General features: G+C 32.7%; 1 protein-coding gene across 1 annotated transcript; it reads right to left on the minus strand.

Annotated features, from left to right (window-relative positions):
• Positions 1–28: 28 nt before the first annotated feature.
• Positions 29–12,745, minus strand: kraken (serine hydrolase like 2 kraken). The gene is made up of 2 exons (XM_089636085.1): positions 12,352–12,745; positions 29–2,254 (listed from the first exon to the last, which is right to left on the minus strand). Exons 1-2 carry the CDS (start codon positions 12,389–12,391, stop codon positions 1,356–1,358), a joined length of 939 nt encoding a protein of 312 aa, XP_089492211.1. The 5' UTR covers positions 12,392–12,745; the 3' UTR covers positions 29–1,355.
• Positions 12,746–13,455: the final 710 nt, after the last annotated feature.

The following is a 13,455-nucleotide window of genomic DNA, read 5'->3' on the forward strand; positions in this document are numbered from 1 at the left end:
TCTAACCCCCCCCCCCTCCCATGCTTACGTAAAAATTGGTACCTATATAAAATAATTGTAATAAATCTGCTTACGTAATACTTGAACGGCCCCATACAGTGTCTGGAAACTCATGGTACAAACAGGAAACTGGTGAATCTACATCACTTTTGTAATCGATTTTGTGGTATAAATTTTTTGATTTCAGCTTGTAATCGAATTCCAAGTTGGAATTATTAAGTTAAGTTATTTGAAAAAATCGGTCGCTAGGGGTTAACACCAGCTATTTAATGTTTTTTAAAGGAAAAAAACATAGTAATTTGAGGTTGTGACGTAGATTCACCAGTTTCCGTTTGTACTACAAGTTTCCAGACGCCATTGTATATGCATTCTTTCCTTTTATGAAAATTTTCAAAGAAATGGATTCTTTCACCTGGATTTCCAAACAATGGAATGAATGAATTAAGAACTGCACGATGTCAGTTCATGATTGAACATGTAAATAAAGTCACAATAGCGACGTAACTTTTGTTTTCTGACATAACCTTGACGGAATAATAAATGATTTGAAATGTATTATTCATACGTAAGAAGTATGAATGTGGGTAACGGGAGGTTCTTTTTATTGTTTGACATGGAATGTTATCAGGAAACATAAGCCGAAGCAATATTGATAAATTTCGTAGAAATTTAATTAACACGAACATTAACGTTGTTGCGCTTGCAAAAATGGCTATGTGCCAGATTTCAGCAAAACGTTTTATAAACCAAAAATTTTTAGTAATCAAGGAATCGGGCCCAATCTCGGCTATCTGCATAAGTTTAACCGTTATCGCATAAAACTTGTTGACGCATCTGAATACAAAACTGGGAAGTTTTTTTGGCTACCCCTGTAAAATTTGGTCAAACTCACATAGACCGGCTATGCAAGCGCGACAATGGTACATGCCAAATCAATAATAATAATTTTACTATTAAGAGTTCCTACCTACAAGCAAACTAAGCCTAAGATTCACAACATCCAACAATAAACTTTTCATAAAAGTTAGTGGAATATTTTTAGAAGTAAATAAATAAAAAATTACAAATATAATTTGGTTAAGGTAAGGTTTTGAAAAAGTGGTTACAAAATGAAATTCTTACCTCATTTCGATAGAAATAGTTTTAGAAACTAATAAGTAGTTTAACTTAATTTAAGTTTAACTTTATATCTTGATTATTTGATAGTGAAATGGAAATAATAATTAAATTGTGACCATGTAATTAATTTCACGATATAATAAAGTATTAAGTAGTTGCTACTTTCTTTAAAGTGATAATAAGTAGGAAATATTAGTAAATTTGTCTAGTGCTTTACTGTATCTAACAGTACATAATTACTTGAGTAGAAAATTGAGGACGAATGGTAGTACTTTTTCAGGTTCGTTCAAGTGTACGTGGTGCGTGCCAGCCACCTCGTGGCAGACCACAAGCGATGCATGCTTCTTGATGACATCTATCACCATCCCGTAGTACTCTGGATTGTCCCAGTCCATTCCCGGTTTGGCCTTGATGTTCAGCACTTTGCACTTGATCCTCTTGGCATACTCCAATACATATTCGATGCTAAACATTCCTAATGAAGCTACCTTCAATCTCACGTCACGCGAGAAGTGGTATCCGTTCTTGCTGGCCGTTCTTGTCATGCCGCGCTGCATCAGTATCTCGCAAGACTTCTCGGTGATGGAACCTTTGTAAGCATCTAAGACGATAGTAAGCATATCTTCATAGTTGTAACAAGGAATGCTGTCTTCTTTTAAATTTTCGTATTTTAAGAATGTTTCGATGCTAGGTCCTGTGCTGTCTACTATTTTCTTTGTGTCTTTAACAGATGGGCTGGCAATGTCAACACTTATGTATCTGTCGACATCGTCGGGGAAAGTAGCGGCGTACATAAAGCTGAGGGCTCCGCCGAGAGAGTGGCCCATCAAGATGACCTTGCCCCACTTGAAGTGTTGGACGATTCTTCGGATGAGCGAGATGCCGTCCCAGAAGATGTAGTAGTGCATGCCGGGGGGATAATGGGACGACATTCCGTGGCCAGGCAGGTCTATGGCTAGCAGGGCTATTTCTACAGGGAGCAGGGGGGCCAGGGTATCCCAGGTGCCAGCGTTATCCTGCCAGCCGTGCAGCGCCAGGATGGGCTGTTTCTCGCGGGGGCCCCACCACTTGCCGCTGACATGACCCCATGGCACGGGAATCTTTATCTCTGTGCATTCTCTGACCACCGACTCATCTGAAAATAACAAAAAGGTAAGTGTGCAATTCCACTGAGTTGTTACGGGCTGCAGAGAGCAGGGTGAAAATTGACGTGATGATAGTTAACTCCAAGGAGAGGGAACTAGGAGAAGAAACTGTTACTCAATAGGAACAAATATTAAATATTTCATAGTGTGTATACATTTGTGGTTTTAAGTCTAAATATAATAGATATTGAATATGGAATTATAGGATGGAGATCTGCTGTATCAAAGTATATATATAACCTGAACACAACTCGAACAGGAATCATAAAGACCATACCGAAAGTACCCATAAGAACGCCTTTGATTGAAATTTTCAATAGTTTTGATGTACCAAATGTACAACAAATATATATATTATTGAAATTATTCAAAAATACTGAATCCTCTACAATACCACATATTCATCAAACTAGGTCAAATCACAATGACATAAAAAATATTCCAGGTCATAAAACCACATTCGGGCAAAGTTTAGTTTAGTTTAGTATTTTGCGACGAAACTACCACGCCTGGGTGGGACCCAAATGGGATGTTAACCCATCCACTGACCGGTCTGACCGGTAAGAAAGAAAGAGAAAGAGAAAAGATGAAAGCGAACATAAAACTTAAGGCGAATTAATGCAAATGAAAATTTGATCACCTAGAAAAATTTATAGATGCTTTAATTAAATATTGCGAGTTGAACACATCTTGGTCTTTGATCAAGCATTTTTAATAATTGTGCTTGGTATGGTCTCGTGGCATGGTCTATTTCAGCATATCGTTAATTAGAGATTCATGTACATCGGGAATGTATGGCGAAGGTGGTCGAACAATATGCTAAAATAGATCAAGTCATGAGAGTATAGAGTGGTCTGACACAGGCATTAGACTTTTTACTAGCCTGGTAAAAAATAAAGTATCAGACCTATAAAAAGTATTTTAAAGTGTAAAACCTCCTATTTAAGAACCCCTTTTCGGGTATGGTTTTATTGTGTACTAGCGCAGACCCATAAAATTTATGGTATTGTTTGAATTCTTGAAAAAACAGTTCCAATTTTGAAAATGACACTTAAAATAATTTTCTGTTAAAAATATTGTATTGTAGGTAGGTACTTTATAGCTTGTCTGAATTCTTCAAACAAACAGTTCCAAATTTTAAAATGACACTTAAATTCAAAGCCAATCAAAATTCTAGAGTTCATTGAACCAGAGTTATGCAGGACAGATATGCATCCGAAAATAGTATTTTTGATGTGGCAGATATTCTTTACATTATGATCTAAAAACATTTTAATATTTGTGGCTCAACTCTACAAAATAAAATAAAAAGTGCATTTTCATACAAATTTTATTGGATTAATTTGTGTTATTTCACAATTTACTCATTTAAAATAATATATAGCATATTTGCGGGACGTTCCAGAGTGGAAGATACTCTCAGTATCGCCCTGGTGTAAGACCACTATTCAGAATTGAAACGTTACTTGAATTGACTTTGGCCGTATTTGGTGACCAGAATAAACAGGTACTTCCCCACCTTCCTCCTCACCATCTCCTTCCCCTCCCTACTACCTTCTACCTCACAACATACCCCAATTGGGGATGCCATAGTCTCACTGACTCCAGATGGTTGGGAGCATTGTAACCTTTACTGGCTCAAGTGCCCTGAAAGAATCCAGTACAAATTGTGCTGCATGGTGTTTAAATCCATCAATGAAATGGCCCCACCCTACATCTCTGAACTATGCGTCCCGGAAAACACTGGTATGAGGCAGTCAACTCTTAGATCAGCAATATCATCAGCTGTAGGCAGACTGATGGAACCTAAGCGCAAGCCAAATACTAAGTTTGGTGATTGCGCTTTTGGAGCATCTAGGCCGAAGGCTTGGAATAAACTCCCTCCGGAACTAAGATCCATAACAAGTCCAAAAGAATTCAGGTCTAAACTAAAAAAAAAACCTTTTCAAGCTGTCATTACCTTTACATCAAATATACCATTCCTGAGAGAAAGTTCAATTATATCCAATTTTCCAATTATGTCCTAAATCCTGTATCTACATTTCGCTAATAAGCAATTAGTTAATATTAATTAAGTGTTAATATTAAGTGACCTACCAGGTAAGTATGGTACTGTATATTATCTCCATATATGGTTAGTAATAACATAGATTAACTAAACTAACTAACCATCACGACGTTTCCCCAGGCAGAGAGGACGGACCGCCAAACAACTCGGTCTTGGCACACACTCCTTGCCTCATTCACATTCATACATCGTCTCATACATACTCTTCTATTATTCTGACTCTTGACATGACCCGACTCCAGTATCTGATTCACTTGATCGTGCCATGTCTTCCTCGGGCGTCCCCGACTTCTGCTACCATTCACATTTGCATCATATATCCTCCTTACACTCCTATCTTCGCTCATTCGCTCTACTTGCCCAAACCATCTAAGCGTCCCTTTCTTAATCTTACTAATTACGCTTACATCAGCCTTGCACTCTTTGCGGATCTCCACATTCCTCACACGATCAAACATGGTTTTACCACACATATGCCTCACGGATCTCATTTCAACAACATTCAATCTACTTTCATCCTTTCTTTGCCAGTTCCATGCCTCACTTCCATACATCAGGGTAGGTACCAGCACTCCGTTGTGGACTGCTAACTTCGCTTCTTTGGACCATTTTATGTTATCTCCAACTGCGTTCAGTCCTCCATTAACGGAATTACATAACATAGATCATTATAGATATGTGTTACATATATATTTGTACAGCGCCCTTGAGGTGATTTTGCCCAAAAACGGCAATATACAAATCATTAAAATATTATTATTATTGGGACTCTTGTGCGGTATTCACATTAAAATTAAAAAAACCTTATTATCTTATCACCTTATCGCCATCTACGTAAGGAGTATGTGATTTCATTTATTCCGAATGTTACATGTCGAGGTGGGTCGCTTTAACTCTTAACAGGCCAAGATGCCAAACAATACGTCTGTAACCAAGTGTGTCTTCCGACGACCCCATGCATTCTTCATAAAATACTAAAATGATACATATAAGTACTTAAGCTAATATAAGGAGGATAGTAATTTTTGGGTACTACCTACTCCCCCACTTGGCTGCGGAATAGTTAAGGCGATGCCATACGTAGTAATGCAAAATCATGTGTTTTTGGTTTGAAAATTTGGTCACCTAGAAATGTTTCAGACGCTTTAATTTAATACTGCGAGTAGAATACATCTTGGCCTTTAAAACAATCGAGTATTTTTAAGATAAGTCTTTTTATAAGCCCAGAAAAAAATAATGTATTAAGCCTATGAAAACTGCTTTAAAGTTCAAAATCTCCTACTTACGAACCCATTTTCGGTTATGATTTTATTATATAATGTGACAAATTAAGTTATGTATAAAATCGAAATTTTTTTTGATATTTATGCCTGAACATCCACAAAATAAAATAAAAGGCACTTTTTGGCCATGTTTTTTTCTTGCATAAATCAAAACAGGCGGATGGTGTTAAGCGGGAATTTAAACCTTATCGCCATCTACGTAATGGTTATTATTGATAGCGGCTCAATTTAAAATATTACACGACGTAGTGCATCGCCTTAATGAAAATTTATATTTATCACAAAATTACAATTTTTGCACTTATCATTCCTGAGAACATAAATATTTGAGGATTCTGAAAAATGGATTTATTTTTTAAATGACGGCTGAACATTAATGGACTTGGTATGGCAGGCAAGGTAATATAAAGTTTAAGGAGAATTAATCTTACGTCATAAATAAATTTAAAGATAGTAGGTACTTAAAAGTATACAAGTGATATTTACACAACGAATGTGTAAAATCATTATGATTCTGTTTAAATATTATGACTGTACTTATTGCATCACATGGGGTGAGCAACTGTTATCAATTTAATGTTATAATACATATAGTTTGTCATGATTATACTATAATATTAAAAATTAAAAGTCATGATTCGATAATAGAAAATGTTTAGTATCAGTGAGACAAAACAATGATGATTGCAATTAAATTGATTAATGACTTCCCATTAAATTTGAGGGATAAATTACTATGTTCTTGAACAATGGTGATAAAAAGATATGGAATGTTTATATTGTAATTTGGTGTTTGAATGATTTTCTTAGCAGTTTTTTAACATCTTGCTATCAACTAACTGTTTCTGTGCAGGGGTAGGCAGTGGGGAAGAACCACAACACAATTCTGTCTTGGGACATTCATGTATATTTTTCTGGTATTCTGATTCTTCACATGATTTTTGATTGACAGTTTTGATTCACTTGATTAGGTAACTAGGCACGTGCCTGCATCATGGTAATTAACAGAAACGTTAAGCAGATTTAACAATAAACGTGACCCCTATTAAACATATGATAATCTTTCATGAGATAATATCTTTATTTAATAATAATTTTGTAAGATATGCAATTTAATTATCCTTCACAGATAGTTCTACTTTACTTGCGTAAAAACAAGGTACTTATTTAGTATCCCGAACCGATCGTAATATGCATAATTACCAAAAAATAACTTCGTTTCAAGTTAATTTTTGTAAGAAAAAATTATTAAAATTACAGGAAATGGAAAATAAAGCATCTAAACAGAATTAAAATTATTATATTATTTTAAATATATACATTTATTTTTTCGAATATTTCTTTTAAATTAATAATCCAGATGGTCAATTTGTTTTTCATTTTAAGTAGTGGTACCGTGTTGTAAGCGTTAATTTTCTAGGGCCTCACTTTTACAAATATTAATACACTTTTACATACTTCACCACAATCTACAAGTCTGCCCTGATGATGCAATACTATAATGCTGTCCGAAACATCGGTAACAATCTCAAAGGAGAAAAGGCAACACGGCATAATAATACTTTTCACCGTGAAAATCTCAAATCATATCTAGCTAAAAAAACCTTTTTATAAAATATATGTTTATACAAAGCAGGTTTACCGGCCATTTTTTTTTTGCTAAAGCCAACCTAAGAAACTATTTTATATTAAATACGAAATAGGTTCTTAGGTTGGCTTTAGTAAAAATAAAATGAAAACTAGGTTGGCACCATTGACTAATGTTATAAATTTAGTATGGCCGTAAACTAAAAATGGAAAAATATTTGTGTATTAATTATTTTCTATTTCCGGTTATTTTAACTCCCATGAGATAACATGGAAAATTATATTTGAAACTAGCCGTACTGGAAATTATATTTGAAACTAGCCATACTGGAAATTATATTTGAAACTAGCCATACTGAAAATTATATTTGAAACTAGCCTTACTAAAATTTATATTTCAAACTAGCCATACTGAAAATTATATTTGAAACTAGCCGTACTGGAAATTATATTTGAAACTAGCCTTACTAAAATGTATATTTGAAACTATCCATACTGAAAATTATATTTGAAACTAGCCGTACTGAAAATTATATTTGAAACTAGCCTTACTAAAATTTATATTTGAAACTAGCCATACTGAAAATTATATTTGAAACTAGCCGTACTGGAAATTATATTTGAAACTAGCCTTACTAAAATTTATATTTGAAACTAGCCATACTGAAAATTATATTTGAAACTAGCCGTACTGGAAATTATATTTGAAACTAGCCTTACTAAAATGTATATTTGAAACTATCCATACTGAAAATTATATTTGAAACTAGCCGTACTGAAAATTATATTTGAAACTAGCCTTACTAAAATTTATATTTGAAACTAGCCATACTGAAAATTATATTTGAAACTAGCCGTACTGGAAATTATATTTGAAACTAGCCTTACTAAAATGTATATTTGAAACTATCCATACTGAAAATTATATTTGAAACTAGCCGTACTGAAAATTATATTTGAAACTAGCCGTACTGGAAATTATATTTGAAACTAGCCTTACTAAAATGTATATTTGAAACTATCCATACTGAAAATTATATTTGAAACTAGCCGTACTGAAAATTATATTTGAAACTAGCCTTACTAAAATTTATATTTGAAACTAGCCGTACTGGAAATTATATTTGAAACTAGCCGTACTGGAAATTATATTTGAAACTAGCCTTACTAAAATTTATATTTGAAACTAGCCGTACTGGAAATTATATTTGAAACTAGCCGTACTGGAAATTATATTTGAAACTAGCCGTACTGAAAATTATATTTGAAACTAGCCTCACTAAAATTTATATTTGAAACTAGCCGTACTGAAAATTATATTAGAAACTAGCCTTACTGAAAATTATATTTGAAACTAGCTGTAGTGAAAATTATATTTGAAACTAGCCGTACCACGCTACGCGTTGCTATGGCTCAGGGTGTCTGTGCAGATAGAGAAACAATAGCGTGTGTTGATTTTACGATCAACAGATGGCGCGGTTTTAAAAAAAATATCATGTTTTTACCTACCACAGGTGAGATCTATATAATATAGCTATATAAAAACACATTTTTTTTATTATTTTAATTTTTTTATTTCGAAAAAGTATTTTCACAATTTATTCTTTTAAAATAAATAAAATATTAAAAAAAATTGACATAAGAACAAAATAGTGAAAAAATATAATTCGAATGCAACGTTGCGTCAAAATTTCAAAGAAATCGGTGAAAAACTTTTGGAGATTTAGGATTTTGGACAAACGAACATTTTTTATTTATTTAGATTGATAATGATATACATGTTTCTACAGTATAATTTTTTTTTAACAGTAACAAAATACATGCAAATTTTTTAAAACCTAGCTCCATGTACTGCTCACAGCAGTGTACACCAAGTAGTCATAATTTCACTGGAATGTAGCCAGTCGCACAAAGGGGTAATAATCTTTTCTTAATAATAGTACATAATTATCAAAAAATTTACTAGGGAGTCTTAGTTTTATTAGAAACCGACTGCTATTGTTATTTTTAAATTTTTCTTTACATTTTAATACAGTAATTTAAAGCATTGTATCAGTATTACAAACATAGTCAAGTTACAATGCACATGCTGTTGTACGTGTTGTTTTTACATTTAAATACAGAAATTTAAAGTATTGTATCAGTAATAGAAACATTGTCAAGTTATAATGTATGAGTGCCAATATTCAAGCACATGCTGTAGGTATGTTAAGAGATAAAGACATTTTAATGTTAAGGTCAAATGAAGTTAAAATTCAGGAAATAATCTATTCACTGAATGTTATTATAATAATATGCGAGGAAGTGATTCTTATCAAATTGCGGAATCACCCACCATCGGAATGTAATTAATTTGTAAAAAAATGCAATAAAAAATTAGAATTATTTAACCCATATAGTGCGGCTAACTATATTTGCAGTCCAGTGAAATTATTTAACCCATATAGTGTGGCTGACTATATTTGCAGTCCAGTGACATTATTTAACCCATATAGTACGGCTGACTGTATTTGCAGTCCAGTGAAATTATTTAACCCATATAGTGCGGTTGACTATGTTTGCAGTCCGGTGAAATTATTTAACTCATATAGTGTAGCTGACTATATTTGCAGTCTAGTGAAATTATTTAACCCATATAGTGCAGCTGACTATATTTGCAGTCCAGTGAAATTGTGACTACACAATATAAATTCAAAAGTAGTTTTAACGATACCAAGCAAACCTGGGATGAAATAAAGAAAATATTGGGAAAACTAAAAGTAATTGCGAAGAAGTCATCTCGCGATATGTCTTAAAGGAACAGACAACGGATAGTGTAACAAACCAATATATGAATTAATTCTCAGATAGTATTAACCAAATGTTTCACAAATGTGATTAAAGCATCCAATGTTGAACCTTGTAGAACCTTGTAGGTAATTACCTATTATGTATTTACCTAAGGCCAACGCTCACTGAGATTTAAGATATTGTTAAAAAAATTCCAAATATGTAGGAATGTACAACATAGGAATGTATGATATAAAAAAAACATCTAAATATTTTAGGACCTCTTATTACGCATTTAGTGAATAGATTTATTACACAAGCTGAAATACCCGATGACCTTAAATGTGCCATTATTAGACTGATGAAGGAGGAAAGCACTCAGAAATAGGAAACTATCGACCTATTAGTATCTTGCCTACACATGGAAAATTTTTTGAAAAATATATTTCTTTAAAATTAAACAAATACTTAGATTTTTTTTGCATAATAGACCAAAAACAATATGAGTTTCAAAAGAAAAAAAAGCACAGATACATTACTAAAAGACTACTCGAATTATATAAATAATGATTTAAACCATAAAAGGCGTGTGTTATTTATCGATAATTCCAAAGCGTTTCACATAATTGATCCGCAAAAATTATTATTAATTTTAGAAGCAATTGGAATCAAAGGAAACCTACTAAATTTGTTTAAAACTTATTTATTTAATGTACATACTTGTGTAAAAATATTAGAAAAAATGGTGGGAAAAAAAATGTGGGCTGGTGTCCCTCAGGGATCAATTTTGGGACCCACGCTTTATATTATATTTGTATCATTAATGAAAAACTTTTTCACATCTTAAAAACTTTGTATATGCTGACGACACGGCTGTTTTTATATCTGATGAACAATTATCCGTTGCTATTAAATGTATGCAACAAGACTTTACGTTCCTAAGAAAATGGTCACACGACGCAGGCCGAATCATAAAATACCAAAAAAAAAACAAACTGATGCACATACTATCTCCACATGCCTCAGTTTCGATTACACCTGAAATGATATCTCACAATGAATTCATCAAAACATTTTGCAGCCCTGCAAATGCAATAAAATTGAAATGGTAAATGAATACGTTTATTTGGGAGTGACTGTTGATTGCCATTTTAAATGGACATTCAAATAAACAATATTTGTAAAAGACTGAGAGCGATTGTGGGTAGATTATATAAACTTGAGTTTCGTTCCTGTGAATAATTTTTAAATCATTTATGTATCACTAGCAGAATCAACTCTACGATATGGAATAACACTAGGGTACAAAATTCTATGGTAAATTACTAGTTTCAAAAAATATTTATTCACATATTGATTTAGCATATATCTGACTCTGAATTTAAAAATAAATCACAACACTAGGTTCACAAAGAATGAAGGCATGCTTGTTCCAAAATATAACAATAAATACGGACAGCGAACCCTAGAATATAACAAGCCCAAAATGTTCACTTTATACTAGTCATCCTATCAATCAATAGTCGTTATTTATTACCATGTAGATTTAGTGTTATTTTAGATTATGTGTGCCAATAATAATAATCTGAATATCTTACATCTTAGTAACAATATTAAGTATATTTATAATTTTTTTTTTTTTTTAATTGCCGGCAACCCGGGCGTTTATTGCAGTAACATAATCAAAATTACAAACATAAAAGTAACCCGCCTCACTAGAAGATTTCTGTTCTGAGGCGGGTACATATATATGTTTACACATACACATACATTTATATATATATCAATATATACATGGAGCATTCCATATATAGTTACATAAAAACAGGAATTTCGTAGGAACTTTAAATTTACATAAATGGTAGCGTCTAAATCTCGTAATAATAACATATCAAAAAATAGTTTAAACAACAGTATTAGGTATTGATAAACTAGGCATGCGTAAAACATAAGCAGTTTTAATAAGAAAGAGTAAATCACTATAAATGTAAATAACACATGTATGTAAATAAGGAATGATAATTAGACAGTGAGGCCTACATTACTGAAAAACATAAATTGTAAAAAATAATGTACCAAATAAAATAAAATAAAAGACTAAGAAGGGATTGCTAGTAACTTGCTTATGCATGCCCTTTTTAATAATATTTTTATTAATAATATTATGTATACTTATTTACATTGTAATTGAACATGTGCATCTTGCTGACAAACTGATTAATTCTAGTTTAATGGGATAATACTTTAAAGAACAATAAAAATACAAAAAAAAATCAACATAATTATAAAATTGTTGACTTAGAAAGGTACATGACAAGATTTAGTAATCACTTGAATTAACAATATCATAATAAGTAATTCATGTGATTTTAAAACATACCTGAATGATTGGAAAATCCATTACTAAAAGGCGCCTCCATCGTACGTAGGTACTCCACTAACTGACTTTAACTACCTATTTAAATTTTCAATAGACGCGGATAACGAAAATGTAACTGACAAGCGTAAATTCAGGGTAAAAACTTCGCACGGATGTCTGGTATTTACATAATAACTTACGCAGGCACGGAAATCAATCACTAAAGCCGGAAAACCTAGAATTGGCAACAGCATGTGGAGACGTTCACATGAAAATTGGGCATGTTGGGCAGCATGAACCCACTTGGACTCTAGACTAGAGAAATAGTAGTGGTAGTGCGCTATTGGCTTACGGCATAAATAAACTGCTCGGTAATGGATAAGAAAAAAATGGGAAAAAAATTAGGTGATTTCAAAAGATCTAGGTATGCAAACGTCACCTGTCAAATGAAATGTTGTCATCGCGATAAAAGTTTCCCTTAGCGTAGGGAATTTTACTATCATACCTAACGAATAAATAAATTAATTACTATTGTACACGAATCTTGGGACTGCAGATTATGGACTGAAGTTATTGCAAATCAAATTTTCATTGGGGGTTGTTGCTGTTTTCAGTCACCTTTATGTTTTGAAGGTATTTTTAGGACACGCTCAGCATTAAATGTGAAGACAGCGTTTAGTTAATTTCGAACTATCTCAATACAACACAAAATATTTGTTCATTTTTTCTTATTCGGAATATTCACACTGATATAACATATAAAGGAATGGAAAATCAAAGCGTAGAGTATAGTGGGAAAAAATTCGGTTTATGGGCGAAATTCCTAAAAAATAAAACTAGTTATTTTTATACTAACTTTGGGCCGGGGAATCCGAATCTGGAAGAATTAGGTTGCGGTAAGCAATATTAACTGAATTACACGACTTTAAAATTTCGACGCACAAACAATTTAACTGGCCATTTTGAACGCTTTTTGACAATAAAACTAGTTATCTTTATACATTTTTATACTAACTTTGGGCCGGAGAATCCGAATCCGAAAGAATTAGGTGGGGGTCGGCACTTTTAACTGAGTTATAGGGTTTTGAAATTTCGTACGCGATACATAGAAACCATGTTTTATTT

The sequence above is a fragment of the Hesperophylax consimilis genome, chromosome 10 (assembly GCF_061612785.1).
Source record: "Hesperophylax consimilis isolate HC1 chromosome 10, BYU_Hcon_1.0, whole genome shotgun sequence".
Classification (NCBI taxonomy): domain Eukaryota; kingdom Metazoa; phylum Arthropoda; class Insecta; order Trichoptera; family Limnephilidae; genus Hesperophylax; species Hesperophylax consimilis.

Coding starts and splice junctions, on each gene's coding strand:
- kraken (XM_089636085.1), bottom strand. CDS start 12,391: ATGGAGGCGCCTTTTAGTAATGGATTTTCCAATCATTCAG. Junction 2,255..12,351: donor TGGATTTTCCAATCATTCAG/GTATGTTTTAAA, acceptor TGTTATTTTCAG/ATGAGTCGGTGGTCAGAGAA.